The sequence below is a fragment of the mitochondrial genome of Ornithorhynchus anatinus, assembly GCF_004115215.2.
Source record: "Ornithorhynchus anatinus mitochondrion, complete genome".
In the NCBI taxonomy this organism is placed as follows: Eukaryota; Metazoa; Chordata; class Mammalia; order Monotremata; family Ornithorhynchidae; genus Ornithorhynchus; species Ornithorhynchus anatinus.
The window spans coordinates 1-17,019 of NC_000891.1; the positions used below are offsets into that span (position 1 = coordinate 1).

At 37.1% G+C, this 17,019-nt stretch overlaps 13 protein-coding genes across 13 annotated transcripts, besides 27 other annotated features; 12 read left to right on the top strand and 1 right to left on the bottom strand. All coding sequences in view use genetic code 2, as the record gives it.

The window, feature by feature from the left end:
• Window positions 1-72, top strand: a tRNA (tRNA-Phe).
• Window positions 73-1,015, top strand: an rRNA (12S ribosomal RNA).
• Window positions 1,016-1,081, top strand: a tRNA (tRNA-Val).
• Window positions 1,082-2,643, top strand: an rRNA (16S ribosomal RNA).
• Window positions 2,644-2,718, top strand: a tRNA (tRNA-Leu).
• Window positions 2,719-2,806: a sequence feature (conserved spacer sequence that is found in all monotremes; stable RNA product is transcribed from the H-Strand).
• ND1 (NADH dehydrogenase subunit 1) lies at window positions 2,807-3,763 on the top strand. Its single transcript has one exon. The coding sequence runs from the start codon at window positions 2,807-2,809 to the stop codon at window positions 3,761-3,763; it is 957 nt and encodes a 318-aa protein (NP_008043.1).
• Window positions 3,764-3,832, top strand: a tRNA (tRNA-Ile).
• Window positions 3,830-3,901, bottom strand: a tRNA (tRNA-Gln).
• Window positions 3,901-3,969, top strand: a tRNA (tRNA-Met).
• Window position 3,970: 1 nt separating this feature from the next.
• ND2 (NADH dehydrogenase subunit 2) lies at window positions 3,971-5,014 on the top strand. The gene has a single exon. It carries the CDS (start codon window positions 3,971-3,973, stop codon window positions 5,012-5,014), a length of 1,044 nt encoding a protein of 347 aa, NP_008044.1.
• Window positions 5,013-5,079, top strand: a tRNA (tRNA-Trp).
• Window positions 5,080-5,082: 3 nt separating this feature from the next.
• Window positions 5,083-5,150, bottom strand: a tRNA (tRNA-Ala).
• Window positions 5,151-5,223, bottom strand: a tRNA (tRNA-Asn).
• Window positions 5,224-5,258: an origin of replication (origin of L-Strand replication).
• Window positions 5,256-5,320, bottom strand: a tRNA (tRNA-Cys).
• Window positions 5,321-5,387, bottom strand: a tRNA (tRNA-Tyr).
• Window position 5,388: 1 nt separating this feature from the next.
• On the top strand, window positions 5,389-6,930 carry COX1 (cytochrome c oxidase subunit I). The gene has a single exon. It carries the CDS (start codon window positions 5,389-5,391, stop codon window positions 6,928-6,930), a length of 1,542 nt encoding a protein of 513 aa, NP_008045.1.
• Window position 6,931: 1 nt separating this feature from the next.
• Window positions 6,932-7,002, bottom strand: a tRNA (tRNA-Ser).
• A 3-nt stretch (window positions 7,003-7,005) lies between these two features.
• Window positions 7,006-7,073, top strand: a tRNA (tRNA-Asp).
• On the top strand, window positions 7,074-7,766 carry COX2 (cytochrome c oxidase subunit II). Its single transcript has one exon. It carries the CDS (start codon window positions 7,074-7,076, stop codon window positions 7,764-7,766), a length of 693 nt encoding a protein of 230 aa, NP_008046.1.
• Window positions 7,762-7,827, top strand: a tRNA (tRNA-Lys).
• Window position 7,828: 1 nt separating this feature from the next.
• On the top strand, window positions 7,829-8,038 carry ATP8 (ATP synthase F0 subunit 8). The gene has a single exon. The coding sequence runs from the start codon at window positions 7,829-7,831 to the stop codon at window positions 8,036-8,038; it is 210 nt and encodes a 69-aa protein (NP_008047.1).
• Window positions 7,993-8,673, top strand: ATP6 (ATP synthase F0 subunit 6). The gene has a single exon. The coding sequence runs from the start codon at window positions 7,993-7,995 to the stop codon at window positions 8,671-8,673; it is 681 nt and encodes a 226-aa protein (NP_008048.1).
• On the top strand, window positions 8,673-9,456 carry COX3 (cytochrome c oxidase subunit III). The gene has a single exon. A coding segment is annotated over exon 1 (784 nt).
• Window positions 9,457-9,526, top strand: a tRNA (tRNA-Gly).
• On the top strand, window positions 9,527-9,874 carry ND3 (NADH dehydrogenase subunit 3). The gene has a single exon. The coding sequence runs from the start codon at window positions 9,527-9,529 to the stop codon at window positions 9,872-9,874; it is 348 nt and encodes a 115-aa protein (NP_008050.1).
• Window positions 9,872-9,940, top strand: a tRNA (tRNA-Arg).
• ND4L (NADH dehydrogenase subunit 4L) lies at window positions 9,941-10,237 on the top strand. Its single transcript has one exon. The coding sequence runs from the start codon at window positions 9,941-9,943 to the stop codon at window positions 10,235-10,237; it is 297 nt and encodes a 98-aa protein (NP_008051.1).
• Window positions 10,231-11,608, top strand: ND4 (NADH dehydrogenase subunit 4). The gene has a single exon. A coding segment is annotated over exon 1 (1,378 nt).
• Window positions 11,609-11,677, top strand: a tRNA (tRNA-His).
• Window positions 11,678-11,735, top strand: a tRNA (tRNA-Ser).
• Window positions 11,732-11,802, top strand: a tRNA (tRNA-Leu).
• On the top strand, window positions 11,803-13,617 carry ND5 (NADH dehydrogenase subunit 5). Its single transcript has one exon. It carries the CDS (start codon window positions 11,803-11,805, stop codon window positions 13,615-13,617), a length of 1,815 nt encoding a protein of 604 aa, NP_008053.1.
• On the bottom strand, window positions 13,614-14,114 carry ND6 (NADH dehydrogenase subunit 6). The gene has a single exon. The coding sequence runs from the start codon at window positions 14,112-14,114 to the stop codon at window positions 13,614-13,616; it is 501 nt and encodes a 166-aa protein (NP_008054.1).
• Window positions 14,115-14,183, bottom strand: a tRNA (tRNA-Glu).
• Window positions 14,184-14,185: 2 nt separating this feature from the next.
• CYTB (cytochrome b) lies at window positions 14,186-15,325 on the top strand. Its single transcript has one exon. It carries the CDS (start codon window positions 14,186-14,188, stop codon window positions 15,323-15,325), a length of 1,140 nt encoding a protein of 379 aa, NP_008055.1.
• Window positions 15,325-15,393, top strand: a tRNA (tRNA-Thr).
• Window positions 15,394-15,460, bottom strand: a tRNA (tRNA-Pro).
• Window positions 15,461-17,019: a sequence feature (control region).

Below are 17,019 nucleotides of genomic sequence, written 5' to 3' on the forward strand. Positions count from 1 at the left end.
GCACTCGTAGCTTAAACTCTTAAAGCAATACACTGAAAATGTTTAGATGATTCGTAACTGAACCCGAGCGCATAAAGGTTTGGTCCTAGCCTTACTGTTAGATTTGATTAGATTTATACATGCAAGTATCCGCAACCCAGTGAGAATACCCTAAAAACTCTTAACAAGTTAGAAGGAGTAGATATCAGGCACACTAAAGTAGCCCACAACATCTTGCCCTAGCCACACCCCCACGGGACACAGCAGTAATAGAAATTAGTCAATAAACGCAAGTTTGAACAAGTCATAATCAATAAGAGTCGGTAAATTTCGTGCCAGCCACCGCGGTCATACGATTGACTCAACCTAACAAATAACGGTGTAAAACGTGTTTAAAAACTTAAACTAATAAGATTAAAGTAGAACTAAACTGTGATAAGTCATAGTTAATACTAAAGCCATCTACGAAAGTGATCTTAGACTAATTGAATACACGATAGCTAAGGTACAAACTGGGATTAGATACCCCACTATGCTTAGCCCTAAACTCAAGTCGTTTAATAACAAAACTACTCACCAGAGAACTACTAGCAACAGCTTAAAACTCAAAGGACTTGGCGGTGCTTCACCCCTCTAGAGGAGCCTGTTCTATAATCGATAAACCCCGATACACCTCACCATCTTTTGCCACTACTGTCTATATACCGCCATCGTCAGCCAACCCTAAAAAGGAACAAAAGTAGGCGTAATCATTTTTCATAAAAACGTTAGGTCAAGGTGTAGCCTATAAGATGGAAGAAATGGGCTACATTTTCTACATTAGAACATACGAAAAACTCTATGAAACTAGAGTATTAAGGAGGATTTAGTAGTAAGCCAAGAATAGAGAGCTTGACTGAACTGGGCAATGAAGCACGCACACACCGCCCGTCACCCTCCTCAATCAAGCAACACAAACATTCCTAAAATCCCAACGCTTTTCAAGAGGAGATAAGTCGTAACAAGGTAAGCATACCGGAAGGTGTGCTTGGAATATCAAAATGTAGCTTAATCCAAAGCACTCAGCTTACACCTGAAAGATATTTTACATAAATCATTTTGAGCCAACTCTAGCCCAAATTAATCTTAATACACATATAAACTCTAATAAACTAAAACATTTTAACGCTAACCCCTAGTATAGGAGATAGAAAAGGAAATTGGAGCCTTAGACATAGTACTGTGAAGGAAAAATGAAAGATTAGCTTAAAGCACAAAAAAGCCAGGATTTAACCCTGTACCTTTTGCATAATGGTTTAGCTAGAAAACTTATATACAAAGAATTTTAATATAAAATCCCGAAACTAGATGAGCTACTATCGAGCAATTTATTAGAATCAACCCGTCTATGTTGCAAAATAGTGGGATGACTTTATAGTAGAGGTGAAAAATCAACCGGACCTAGTGATAGCTGGTTAGCCAAAAAACGAATTTAAGTTCAACAATAAGTTTATTTCCTGATATACTATATTAACCATAAACTTATAAGTTATTCATAAGAGGGTCAGCCCTTATGAATAAGGAAACAACCTCTAATAGAGGGAAATTTATTCTTATTTACATAGTAGGCCTAAAAGCAGCCATCAATTAAAAAAGCGTTAAAGCTTAAACTTCATTCTTTCTTAATCCCTTAACTTCTTAACTACCCCTAAAATAATATTGGCTTAATCTATGTCCCCATAGAAGAAATAATGCTAAAATAAGTAAACCAGAATTTATTCTCCATGCACTAGCTTAAATTAGAACGGAGCATCCACTAATAATTAACAGCTAAATAATCATAAATATTAACTAGAAACATTATTTTATAAACTGTTAACCCGACACAGGAGTGCATCTAAGGAAAGATTAAAAGGAGTAAAAGGAACTCGGCAAACTAGGATTTCGCCTGTTTACCAAAAACATCGCCTCTAGCATAACAAGTATTAGAGGTCCTGCCTGCCCAGTGATTCTATTAAACGGCCGCGGTATCCTGACCGTGCAAAGGTAGCATAATCATTTGTCTCCTAATTAGAGACTAGTATGAATGGCTAGACGAAAATCCAACTGTCTCTTACTCCCAATCAGTGAAATTGCCCTCCCCGTGCAGAGACGGGGATAACACCATAAGACGAGAAGACCCTGTGGAGCTTTAATCATAGATTTATTCTTTTTCATACAGACCCAAAAGCTCAACACCTTAAGAATTTTTTCAACTGATTTTGGTTGGGGTGACCTCGGAGTACAACAAAACCTCTGAATGCATAGTAATAACTTACAAGTTTAAACGCAAAACTGCCAGTAATAGACCCAAATTATTGATCAAAGGACCAAGTTACCCCAGGGATAACAGCGCAATCCTATTCAAGAGTTCATATCGACAATAGGGTTTACGACCTCGATGTTGGATCAGGACATCCAAATGGTGCAGCCGCTATTAATGGTTCGTTTGTTCAACGATTAAAGTCCTACGTGATCTGAGTTCAGACCGGAGTAATCCAGGTCGGTTTCTATCTATGGGTAATTTCTCCTAGTACGGAAAGGACCAGAGAAATCAGGCCAATCTTAAAAAGAAGCCTCCAACTTAACAAATGATTTCATCTCAATTTGCCACGTTACCCTTACTAATCCTAGACCAGGAATTCTATTAAGGTGACAGAGACCGGTAATTGTGTAAAACTTAAGCTTTTATAGTCAGAGGTTCAAATCCTCTCCTTAATACCTGCTACTGCCCACAGGGCTTAACACAGCGACGTTCAACATAATAACTACATTTACTCTGACCAAGCCCTAAAAGCTTCCCTTAATTATATTTTTAGTTAACCTATTAATTCTTATTATTCCAGTGCTATTAGCAGTCGCCTTCCTTACACTTCTTGAACGCAAAATTCTAGGCTATATACAATTCCGAAAAGGACCTAACATTGTAGGAGCCCATGGCCTCCTTCAACCTATTGCAGATGCTGTTAAACTCTTCACAAAAGAGCCCCTACGACCTCTCACCTCTTCGATCTACATATTTATTCTTGCCCCAATTCTAGCTTTATCCCTAGCCCTAACAATCTGAATTCCACTCCCCATACCTCTTCCCCTCATTGATCTAAATCTAGGACTCCTCTTCGTACTATCAGTGTCTGGACTTTCCGTATACTCAATTCTATGATCAGGATGAGCCTCGAACTCTAAATATGCTCTAACAGGAGCTTTGCGAGCCGTAGCCCAAACCATCTCATATGAAGTAACCCTAGCTATCATTCTTCTTTCAATCATATTAATCAATGGGTCATTCACCTTAACTACCTTAAATTTAACCCAAGAATATATATGACTAATTGTACCAACCTGACCATTAATACTTATATGATTTATTTCAACACTAGCTGAAACTAACCGAGCACCCTTTGATCTCACAGAAGGAGAATCTGAACTAGTCTCCGGTTTTAACGTAGAATACGCAGCAGGACCATTTGCTATGTTTTTCCTAGCAGAGTATGCTAATATTATTATTATAAATGCCCTTACAGTAATCCTATTTTTCGGCACTTATCACTTGATCTTTCTACCCGAAATATCTACAACAACTTTCATAATTAAAACCATATTATTAACCTCCCTATTCCTATGAATCCGAGCATCTTATCCACGATTTCGCTATGATCAACTCATACACTTATTATGAAAAAACTTCTTACCAATCACACTCGTTACATGTCTCTGATACATCATACTCCCTACCACATTATCAGGACTGCCACCACAAATATAAAGAAATATGTCTGACAAAAGAGTTACATTGATAGCGTAAATTATAGAGGTTAAAATCCTCTTATTTCTAGAATAATAGGATTTAAACCTACATCTCAAGCTTCAAAAACTTCTGTGTTCTCAATTACACTATACTCTAGTAAGGTCAGCTAAATAAGCTATCGGGCCCATACCCCGAAAATGTTGGTTTATACCCTTCCCATACTATATTACACCCATAACCACCCTAATTATATTATTCAGCCTACTCCTTGGAACGACACTCACCCTAACCAGCTCCCACTGACTACTAATATGAATAGGACTTGAAGTAAGCACCCTTGCCATCATCCCCCTTCTTACTTACACCAATCACCCACGATCCATTGAATCAGCAATTAAATATTTTTTAACACAAGCAACAGCATCCATACTACTCATATTCGCAGCATCACTCAATACTTGAATAACTGGACATTGAACTCTAATACAAATTGACAACACAATCTCATCAGGCATTATAACTTTTGCCCTAGCTATGAAATTAGGCCTAGCCCCATTTCACTATTGAGTTCCCGAAGTTCTCCAAGGCTCATCCCTCATGTCAGGAATAATTCTACTAACATGACAAAAACTAGCACCAATCTCAATTATCTACCAAATCTCCCCTACCCTTAATATAGATATTTTATTGACCCTAGCAATTTCATCAACACTATTAGGAGGATGGAACGGTCTCAACCAAACCCAACTACGAAAAGTCATAGCCTACTCATCAATTGCTCACATAGGTTGAATAGTCCTTATTATTATTTATTTCCCAACATTAACAACCCTTAACTTAACTCTTTATATTATGTCAACAGTAGCCTTATTCACAGTATTCCACACCACTAATATCACTAAAACCAAACCCCTCTCCCTTATATGAAATAAAGCACCAATCATAACCTTAGCAATCATCCTCCTACTTTTATCACTAGGAGGACTGCCTCCACTTACAGGATTTGCCCCAAAATGATTAGTAATCCAAGAATTAATCAAACATGACAACATAATTATAGCCACTGTCCTAGCTATCACGGCCCTTCTCAACTTATTCTTCTACATACGAATTATCTACTCGTCAACACTAACAACATTCCCTACTACTAATAACAACAAATTCCATTGATATAGTAAATCAACAAAGAATCCTTTATCTCTCCCAACTCTGGTCATTTTATCAACAACCCTTTTGCCTCTTACACCCATATTCATTACATTGAGCTAAAGGTTTAGGTTAATTAGACCAAGAGCCTTCAAAGCTCTAAGTAGGTAATTAGTACCTAACCTTTGCCCCGAAAATTGGAAGTCTCTCTTCCATCTTTTGACTGCAAATCAACTACTTTACTTTAAGCTAAATTCTCCTAGACTAATAGGCCTTGATCCTATAATATTTTAGTTAACAGCTAAACACTTTAACCAGCAAGTCTTAGTCTACTTTTCCCGCCTTAAAAAAGGGGAGGCGGGAAAAGCCCCGGCACTTCTGCAGATGCTTTTTCGAATTTGCAATTCAACGTGATTACACTTCAGGGCCTGGTAAAAGGGGACATTTTCCCCGTCTTTAGATTTACAGTCTAATGCTTAAACTCAGCCATTTTACCTATGTTCATTAACCGCTGACTATTTTCAACTAATCATAAAGATATCGGAACCTTGTATCTTCTATTTGGTGCATGAGCTGGTATAGCCGGCACAGCCCTTAGTATCCTAATTCGATCTGAATTAGGTCAACCCGGTTCATTATTAGGAGATGATCAAATCTATAATGTTATTGTTACAGCCCATGCATTTGTAATAATCTTTTTTATAGTAATGCCCATTATAATTGGTGGTTTTGGTAACTGATTGGTTCCTTTAATAATTGGAGCCCCAGATATAGCATTCCCACGAATAAATAATATGAGCTTTTGACTTTTACCTCCCTCATTTCTCTTACTTTTAGTTTCTTCCACAGTAGAAGCTGGGGCAGGGACAGGCTGAACTGTGTACCCTCCCTTAGCAGGTAACTTAGCCCATGCCGGAGCTTCAGTAGATCTAGCCATTTTTTCTTTACATCTGGCTGGAGTCTCTTCTATTCTAGGGGCAATCAACTTCATTACAACAATTATTAATATGAAGCCACCTGCAATATCACAATACCAGACGCCTCTATTCGTTTGATCAGTCTTAATTACAGCTGTTCTTCTCCTTCTATCCCTTCCTGTTCTTGCAGCAGGTATTACCATGCTCCTGACCGATCGTAATCTCAACACAACTTTCTTTGATCCTGCTGGGGGAGGTGACCCTATCTTATACCAACACTTATTCTGATTTTTTGGTCACCCTGAGGTATATATTTTAATCTTGCCTGGCTTTGGAATTATTTCTCACATTGTCACTTATTACTCAGGTAAAAAAGAACCATTTGGCTATATAGGGATAGTTTGAGCTATAATATCAATTGGATTTTTAGGTTTTATTGTATGAGCCCACCACATATTTACAGTTGGTATAGATGTTGATACACGAGCCTACTTTACATCTGCCACAATAATTATTGCTATTCCCACTGGTGTCAAAGTATTTAGCTGACTTGCTACATTACATGGTGGGGATATCAAATGAACTCCCCCTATACTATGAGCCCTTGGTTTCATCTTTTTATTTACAGTAGGAGGCCTAACAGGCATTGTTCTAGCCAACTCTTCTTTAGATATTATTCTCCACGACACTTATTATGTTGTTGCTCACTTTCATTATGTACTATCTATAGGAGCAGTATTTGCTATTATAGGTGGCTTTGTCCATTGATTCCCCTTGTTATCAGGTTTTACACTTCATCCAACATGAGCAAAAGTCCACTTTACCCTAATATTTGTAGGGGTTAATCTAACCTTTTTTCCTCAACATTTCTTAGGCCTAGCTGGTATACCACGACGCTATTCAGACTACCCAGACGCCTACACACTATGAAATGCCTTATCATCGCTAGGATCATTCGTTTCACTAACAGCAGTTATAGTTATAATTTTCATAATCTGGGAAGCCTTTGCATCCAAACGAGAAGTCTTATCTGTAGAACTTACTACTACTAATATTGAATGACTCCACGGATGTCCACCTCCTTACCACACATTTGAGCAACCCGTATACATCAAAGCCTAATCAAGAAAGGAAGGAATTGAACCCCCTAATATTGGTTTCAAGCCAATCTCACTACCATTATGATTCTTTCTTTATGAAGTGTTAGTTAATGAATAACATAGCCTTGTCATAGCTAAATTACAGACTACAATCTGTACACTTTAATGGCCTATCCCCTTCAACTAGGATTTCAAGATGCAACCTCCCCTATTATGGAAGAACTATTACATTTTCATGATCACACCTTAATAATTGTTTTCCTCATTAGCTCTCTAGTCCTTTACATTATTTCAACAATGCTTACTACAAAATTAACGCATACTAATACTATAGATGCTCAAGAAGTAGAAACTATCTGAACAATCTTACCAGCTATTATTCTTATCCTTATTGCCCTTCCCTCATTACGCATTCTATATATGATAGACGAAATTAATAATCCAAATTTAACCATCAAAACACTAGGTCATCAATGATATTGAAGCTATGAATATAGCGATTATGAAGATTTATCATTTGACTCCTATATGATCCCAACTCAAGATCTACTCCCAGGACAACTCCGCTTATTAGAAGTAGATAATCACCTAGTCCTCCCTATTGAGCTCCCAATTCGAATATTAATCTCGTCCGAGGACGTTCTACACTCATGAGCCTTACCTTCAATAGGATTAAAAACAGATGCTATTCCAGGTCGGCTTAACCAAGCCACAATTACATCAACCCGCCCAGGCTTATTTTATGGACAGTGTTCAGAAATTTGCGGATCAAATCATAGTTTCATACCCATTGTTCTTGAAATAGTTCCCCTAAAATATTTCGAAAACTGAACTTCTTCGATAATGTCAACTTCATAAAGAAGCTATTGCAGCAGTAACCTTTTAAGTTAAAGATTGAGATACACTTTCTCCTTTATGACATACCTCAACTAGACACATCCACCTGATACACAACCATTTTGCTGATAATTTTAGCTATTTTCTGTATCTTCCAATTAAAAATAATTAAACATCTCTATATGAATGTGCCTTTGATTTTAAATCAAGAACTATTTATTAAGCATCAGACCCCATGACACTCTAAATGAACGAAAATTTATTTGCCCCCTTCATTACTCCTACAGTCCTAGGTATTTCAGTTCTACCTCTAATTATGATTTTCCCATGTCTACTATTCTCAACTTCCAACCGCTGAGTTCCTAACCGCCTGATTGCTCTTCAACTTTGATTAGTTCGACTTATCACTAAACAAATGATAATAATGCATAATAAACAAGGCCGAATATGAACACTAATATTAATTACATTAATTATCTTTATTGCCTCAACAAATCTTTTAGGACTTTTACCATACACCTTTACTCCTACAACCCAATTGTCAATAAACATAGGAATGGCTATCCCCCTATGAATAGGGACAGTACTAATAGGTTTTCGTAATAAGCCCAAGGCTTCCTTAGCCCATTTCCTCCCACAAGGAACTCCAACCCCTCTTATCCCCATATTAATTATTATCGAAACTATCAGTCTCTTTATTCAACCTCTAGCACTTGCTGTACGACTAACTGCTAATATTACAGCGGGCCATCTACTGATTCACCTTATTGGATCAGCTACCCTAGCCCTGTCCTCAATCAGCCTAACAGTATCAACCATTACATTTACTATTCTTTTTCTTCTAACAATCCTAGAATTTGCAGTAGCCCTCATTCAAGCATATGTTTTTACACTACTAGTGAGCCTGTATTTACATGATAATACTTAATGACCCACCAAACCCATGCCTATCATATAGTGAATCCCAGCCCATGACCTTTAACGGGAGCCATATCTGCTCTCCTACTTACATCAGGACTTATCATATGATTTCACTTTAATAGTTATACTCTACTACTCTTAGGACTATTAACTAATCTAATTTCTTCCTACCAATGATGACGAGATATTGTCCGAGAAGGCACCTACCAAGGTCACCATACTAAAATTGTCCAAAAAGGCCTACGTTATGGCATAATCTTATTTATTATTTCAGAGGTTTTCTTCTTTCTAGGATTTTTCTGAGCCTTCTACCACTCTAGTCTAGCTCCAACCCCAGAACTTGGAGGATGCTGACCCCCCACAGGTATTTCACCACTAAACCCCTTAGAAGTCCCTCTACTCAATACCTCTATCTTACTAGCTTCAGGTGTCTCTATTACATGAGCTCATCATAGCCTTATGGAAGGCAACCGAAAACAAATACTTCAAGCTTTAACAATTACAATTGCCCTAGGTCTTTATTTTACTGCCCTACAAGCCATAGAATATTATGAAGCTTCCTTCACTATCTCAGATGGTGTTTATGGCTCGACTTTCTTTGTAGCTACAGGCTTTCACGGTCTTCACGTTATTATTGGAACTACTTTCCTAATCACCTGTCTTGTACGCCAAACCTTGTATCACTTCACATCAAATCACCACTTCGGCTTTGAGGCAGCAGCATGATATTGACATTTTGTCGACGTTGTATGACTCTTCTTATACGTTTCAATTTATTGATGAGGCTCATATTTCTCTAGTATCAATTAGTACAAGTGACTTCCAATCATTAAGTTTTGGTCTCAACCCAAAGAGAAATAATTAACCTAGTAATTGCTCTCCTAATTAACACTGGTCTAGCCACTATCCTAGTAATGGTGGCATTCTGACTCCCACAACTTTATACTTACTTAGAAAAATCAAGTCCCTATGAATGTGGTTTTGATCCTCTAGGATCAGCACGTCTTCCTTTCTCCATAAAATTTTTTCTAGTTGCTATTACCTTTTTATTATTTGACCTAGAAATTGCTATTCTACTTCCTATTCCATGAGCATCACAAACATCATCACCCTACTCACTCTTAAGTTTATCAGGAGTCTTATTAGCTCTATTAACATTAGGATTAGCCTATGAATGACTACAAAAAGGTTTAGAGTGAACTGAAAGGTGATTAGTCTAGATAAGACTATTGATTTCGGCTCAATTAACCCTGGTATTAATCCATGATCACCTAATAACAACTATATTCCTTAATCTCTTATTAGCATTTACAGTAGCCCTAGTGGGGGTTTTCATTTATCGAGAACACTTAATATCAACCCTACTATGTCTTGAAGGTATAATATTGTCAATTTTTATTATAGTGGCTCTCATTCTTCTTCACCACCATCTAAACTCAACTATAATACTCCCTCTTATTTTACTAGTTTTCTCCGCATGCGAAGCAGGCGTAGGCTTAGCACTTTTAGTTAAAACCTCTAACTCCTACGGAACAGACCATATTAATAACCTCAATCTACTACAATGTTAAAAATCCTAATTCCTACTATAATACTGCTACCCCTTATCTCTTACTCAAAAAAAGAATGAGTATGAATTAACTCTTCTATTTATAGCCTCTTGATCAGCTCTTTTAGTCTTCTTACTCTTAATCAACACATAGACCTAGGATTAAACTTTAACATATCCTTCTCTGCTGACTCCCTATCTTCTCCCTTACTAATCTTATCCTGCTGATTATTACCACTCATAATTCTTGCTAGCCAATTTCACTTAATAAAAGAACCCATAGCCCACAAGCGAACCTACCTAATACTCCTAGTAATCCTCCAAATCGCCCTCTTAATAGCTTTCAGCGCAGTTGAACTAATCATGTATTATATCTTATTTGAAACTACCCTAATTCCTACACTGATTGTTATTGCTCGATGAGGCAATCAAACAGAACGTCTAAATGCTGGACTATACTTTCTATTTTATACTTTACTGGGATCTTTACCCCTCCTAGTAGCCTTAATTTTTATCCAAACACAACTAGGCTCACTCCACATTCTTCTATTAACACTCACACCCAATCCCCTACAGGATAACTGATCTAACGACATTCTATGACTAGCCTGTATATTAGCTTTTCTGGTCAAAATACCCTTGTATGGATTTCACCTATGACTTCCTAAAGCCCATGTAGAAGCCCCAATTGCCGGATCCATAGTGTTAGCTGCAATTTTACTTAAACTTGGAGGCTATGGAATCTTACGAATTATTATTATTTTAGAGCCTATCTCAAAATTTATAGCCTACCCCTTCATTATTATAGCTACTTGAGGTATAATTATAACTAGCTCTATTTGCCTACGCCAAACAGACCTAAAATCAATGATCGCTTATTCCTCAGTCAGCCATATGGGCCTAGTGGTAGCTGCCTCCTTAATTCAAACACCCTGAGGGTTTATAGGGGCTACAGCAATAATAATTGCACACGGACTCACCTCCTCAATACTGTTTTGTCTGGCTAACACTAACTATGAACGTATTCACAGCCGAACAATACTTCTAGTACGGGGACTTCAAATAGTTTTACCCCTTATAAGTTCCTGATGGTTGCTAGCCAGTCTCGCCAATTTAGGGCTACCCCCAACTATCAATTTAATTGGTGAACTAATAGTCATTATCACTACCTTCTCCTGATCCAACTTTACCCTCATCCTCCTAGGACTTAATACTGTTATTACAGCTATCTACTCCTTTTATATACTAATTACAGTTCAACGTGGAAAATTAACCTCTCATTCCTTATCAATTAATCCATCATTTACCCGAGAACACATAATTATAACCCTCCATCTACTCCCCCTTATCCTCTTAACGCTAAACCCAAAACTAATTCTGGGCTTAACTTACTGTAGGTGTAGTTCAATAATAACATTAGATTGTGAATTTAAAGTCAGGAGTTTAATTCTCCTTACCTACCGAGAGAGAAATAAGAACTGCTAATCCTTAACTTCATGCCTAACCACATGACTCTACTTTTAAAGGATAAAAGTCTTCCATTGACCTTAGGAGTCAAAAGCTTTGGTGCAATTCCAAATAAAAGTAATTAATCTCCTATTCTTTTCTTCTCTTTTAACAGCATTAATTATCCTATGTATTCCACTTTTATTATCATTTACACCATATTATAAACTTGAAAACTACCCACATCACGTTAAGACTATGATCATATGATCCTTTATTATCAGCCTGGTCCCCATGCTGTCATTTCTTAACGGAGGTGTTGAGGCAACCGTTACCAACTGGCACTGATTCACTACCCAAACCTTCAACCTATCCATGAACTTTAAGCTAGATCTATACACGATTATATTCTTACCCATCGCACTCTTAATCACTTGATCAATTATAGAATTTTCCATTTGATATATAAGTTCAGACCCAAAAATCAATCAGTTTATAAAATACCTTCTAATTTTCTTAATTACAATATTAACCCTAATCTCCGCTAACAACCTATTTCAGCTATTCATTGGCTGAGAAGGTGTGGGAATTATATCCTTCATGTTAATCGGCTGATGACATGCTCGAACTGATGCAAACACAGCAGCTCTACAAGCCATTCTCTATAACCGTATTGGGGATATCGGATTTATTTTAGCTATAGCCTGATTTCTTATCCACACAAACTCATGAGAGTTTCAACAAATATTCTTACTCCACACAAACCTACTTCCTTTACTGGGGCTAATCTTAGCAGCAACAGGTAAATCAGCCCAATTTGGTCTCCACCCATGACTTCCCTTCGCAATAGAAGGACCCACTCCTGTCTCAGCCCTACTGCACTCTAGCACTATAGTAGTAGCAGGTATTTTCCTCCTAGTCCGTTTCTCCCCACTCCTTGAACAGAACTCCACTGCCTTAACAATAGCCCTCTGCTTAGGAGCTATCACCACCTTATTTACAGCCGCCTGTGCACTTACACAAAATGATATTAAAAAAATTATTGCTTTCTCTACCTCAAGCCAATTAGGGTTAATAATAGTTACAATTGGCCTAAATCAACCATTCCTAGCTTTTCTCCATATTTGCACCCACGCCTTCTTTAAAGCTATACTCTTCTTATGCTCTGGATCCATCATCCACAACCTAAATGATGAGCAAGACATCCGAAAAATAGGAGGACTAATTAACATTCTTCCCATTACGTCATCTGCCTTAATTATTGGAAGTCTAGCCTTAACAGGAATACCCTTTTTAGCCGGATTTTACTCCAAAGACCTAATTATTGAATCTCTCAACACCTCTAATACAAACGCCTGAGCCTTATCCTTAACCCTAGTAGCAACTACATTTACCGCTGTCTATAGCACACGAGTAATTTTCCTTGCACTTCTTAATCAACCACGATTCTCCCCAGCAAGCTCAATTAATGAAAACAACCCACTACTCATTAACCCTATTAAACGGCTAGCCATTGGAAGTATTCTCGCCGGTTTCCTCCTAACCTCATACATCAACCCAACTACCTTAACTCCTACTACTATACCTCCCTTCATTAAAGTGACCGCCCTCGTTATTACAATCCTTGGCTTTATCTTAGCGCTTGAACTCTACTTGACTACAAACAATCTTACCCTCAAGCCTCACTCCCAACTCCACACCTTTTCTAACCTACTCGGCTACTTCCCTCTAATCATGCATCGCAAACCGACCGCCCAAAACTTCTTTCTAGGCCAAAATATAGCAACTATATTAATTGACTTGACATGATTTGAAAAATCAGGACCCAAAGGCATCTCTTCACACCAACTAACTATCCTCACCTCAGTTACAGAGGCTCAAAAAGGCCTAATAAAAATTTACTTCTTATCATTCCTAATTACTCCCCCAATTATCATTACCCTATTGCTCTTTTAGTGTTCACCACGAGTTACCTCAAGAACTACAAAAATTGTTAAAAACAAGATCCATCCTGAAAAAATTAGCTCTCACCCTCCACAAGCAGACAATAAGGACACCCCATTATAATCCCCACCTAAAACCTCAACTCCCCCTAAATCTAACAAATCATAATTAATACTTAAATCGACTTCTCCAGAAAAATAATATCAAATTACCCCCAGTATCCCAACCATAATTAGCAAATTTGTAAACACAGTACTATCCACTCAAGTCTCCGGATATTCTTCCGTTGCTATAGCAGCTGTATACCCAAAAACTACAAGTATTCCACCAAGATATACTAAAAAAACAATTAACCCCAAAAATGACCCTCCTAAACTAACAACAATCCCACATCCTACACCACCACTTAAAACTAAACTTAAACCCCCATAAATAGGAGAAGGTTTAGAAGCGAAAGCCATAAACCCTAACACTAACAAAATACTTAATAAGTAAACAAAATATATCATAATTCCTGTTCGGACTTAAACCAAAACCTATGATATGAAAAACCATTGTTGTTATTCAACTACAGAAATTAATGAACAATTTACGAAAAACTCACCCACTAATTAAAATTGTAAACCACTCATTCATTGATCTACCCACCCCCTCTAACATCTCATCATGATGAAATTTTGGCTCTCTTTTAGGCCTCTGCCTAATTATCCAAATCCTCACAGGCCTATTTCTTGCCATACATTACACCTCTGATACCTCCACAGCATTCTCATCCGTCGCCCATATCTGTCGAGATGTTAATTACGGCTGACTAATTCGCTACATACACGCTAATGGAGCCTCACTATTCTTCATATGCATTTTCCTCCACATCGGTCGGGGCCTTTATTATGGGTCTTATACTCAAACAGAAACATGAAATATCGGAGTAGTCTTGCTTTTCACCGTAATAGCAACTGCTTTCGTTGGGTATGTCCTCCCTTGAGGACAAATATCGTTCTGAGGTGCTACAGTCATTACTAATTTATTATCAGCAATCCCTTACATCGGAACTACTTTGGTAGAGTGAATCTGAGGGGGATTCTCGGTAGACAAAGCAACCTTAACCCGCTTTTTCGCGTTTCATTTCATTCTCCCGTTTGTAATTGCTGCTCTCGCAGTCATTCACTTACTTTTCTTACATGAAACAGGATCAAACAACCCATCCGGTCTAAACTCAGACCCAGACAAAATTCCTTTCCACCCCTACTACTCTGTCAAAGATCTCGTAGGTTTCTTTATAACTATTTTAGTTCTCTTAACACTTGTCCTATTCACTCCTGACCTTCTAGGAGATCCGGATAACTATACACCTGCTAACCCACTAAGTACACCACCCCATATTAAACCAGAATGATACTTCCTTTTCGCCTATGCTATTCTACGCTCTATCCCCAATAAACTGGGAGGAGTCCTAGCCCTTGTCGCCTCAATCCTTATTCTCATTCTAGTACCACTACTCCATACATCCTACCAACGAGGACTAGCCTTCCGTCCACTTACCCAGATGCTCTTTTGAATCCTAGTAACAGATCTATTAACACTAACCTGAATTGGAGGTCAACCAGTTGAACAGCCCTTTATCATTATTGGTCAACTTGCCTCAATCCTCTACTTTCTCCTGATCACAACGCTTATTCCACTTACAGGATTATTAGAAAATGACCTATTAAAATGATAGCCTAAGTAATTTAAATAAAATTTTGGTCTTGTAAGCCAAATTTGAGGATGAAACTTCCTCCTAAGGCCTCAGAAAGAGGGTTTTGAACCCTGCCATCAACTCCCAAAGCTGAAATTCTAACTAAACTACCTTCTGTGTACTTCTACCTAGGAATGGCCTACTCCATTCTATGTACATCGTGCATTCATCTTATATCCACATATATTATGATGTACGTACTAAATATGGTTAATATTACATATATATATATTAAGCAAGTACATTATATGTATATAGTACATTAATTGCATGTCCGCATGGATATTAAGAACCAATATAATATTAATGATGATAAGACATTATATTAAAAATCCTCATATCATGATTATCCACATCAAGTAAGCCTCAACGCCATCTTTCTTGTCCTATGAAAATTTAGGTAGGATTACTTTTCTTGGTTGGCGAGAAACCAGCAATACCCTAGACAAGGATTTTCTACTCATGGGGTTCGGCGCAGCCATTGAAGCGTAGCATATCTTGCTTTTTAAGAGGCCTCTGGTTCCTTCTTCAGGGATATCACTAAGAAATCATCATTAATTGATCTTTAAGTAGGCATTTTCGAGGATTTGAGTACACCCACGACCGTGATCGCGGCATAGCTGTCATGAAGAACTATTGGTATTTTTTTTTTCCTGTGGTTGATCACCTGGCTCGCCTCGCCGGCGAGTTGCGGGGATTCAGAATCTAGTATAGGTTCCCACTACTTCTCAGGACGGGCACGGTGAGTAGTTCGTGATATAGATTAATGCTTGACGGACATAAATATATATTTCCCCCCCCTTCCCCCCCCAAAAAATTTTTTGTTCACATGGGAATTTTCACTTTTTTTTCACCTTATTTTCTATATAAAAATTTTCAAATTTTGCATTTCTTCTATTTTTTAGATCATTTTCATTTTTTTTTCTTTTTCTCGACAACTTTTCGGTTTGTTTTTTCACTTTTTTGAAAAATTTTTGAAAAATTTTTGAAAAATTTGAAAAATTTGAAAAATTTGAAAAATTTGAAAAATCAGAAATTGAGAGAAATAGGGAAATGTAGAAATATAGAAATAGGGAAATAGGCAAAATCATGCTGGAAAAAATTTTGAGGAAAAAACTATTTTGAGGAAAAAACTATTTTGAGGAAAAAACTATTTTGAGGAAAAAACTATTTTGAGGAAAAAACTATTTTGAGGATAAAACTATTTTGAGGATAAAACTATTTTGAGGATAAAACTATTTTGAGGATAAAACTATTTTGAGGATAAAACTATTTTGAGGATAAAACTATTTTGAGGATAAAACTATTTTGAGGATAAAACTATTTTGAGGATAAAACTATTTTGAGGATAAAACTATTTTGAGAAAAAAACTATTTTGAGAAAAAAACTATTTTGAGAAAAAAACTATTTTGAGAAAAAAACTATTTTGAGAAAACAAGATTAATTGAAAAAAGAGTTGAAAAAAAAAATTTTTTGAAAAAAGAATTTTTTTGAGAAACTTCCTTTTTTCTTTTTTCCTGTTATTTTTCGTTTTTTATCGAGGTTTTTCGCTTTTTTTTTTTTTTTTTCAGGTTTTTTTTGCCTTTTCACCTTATATGTCATATAATCTGGGACCCCCCCCCCCCTCTTGGGTTCGTCCTAATAGATGATGCACTCTGAATTTTTATGCCCCTTT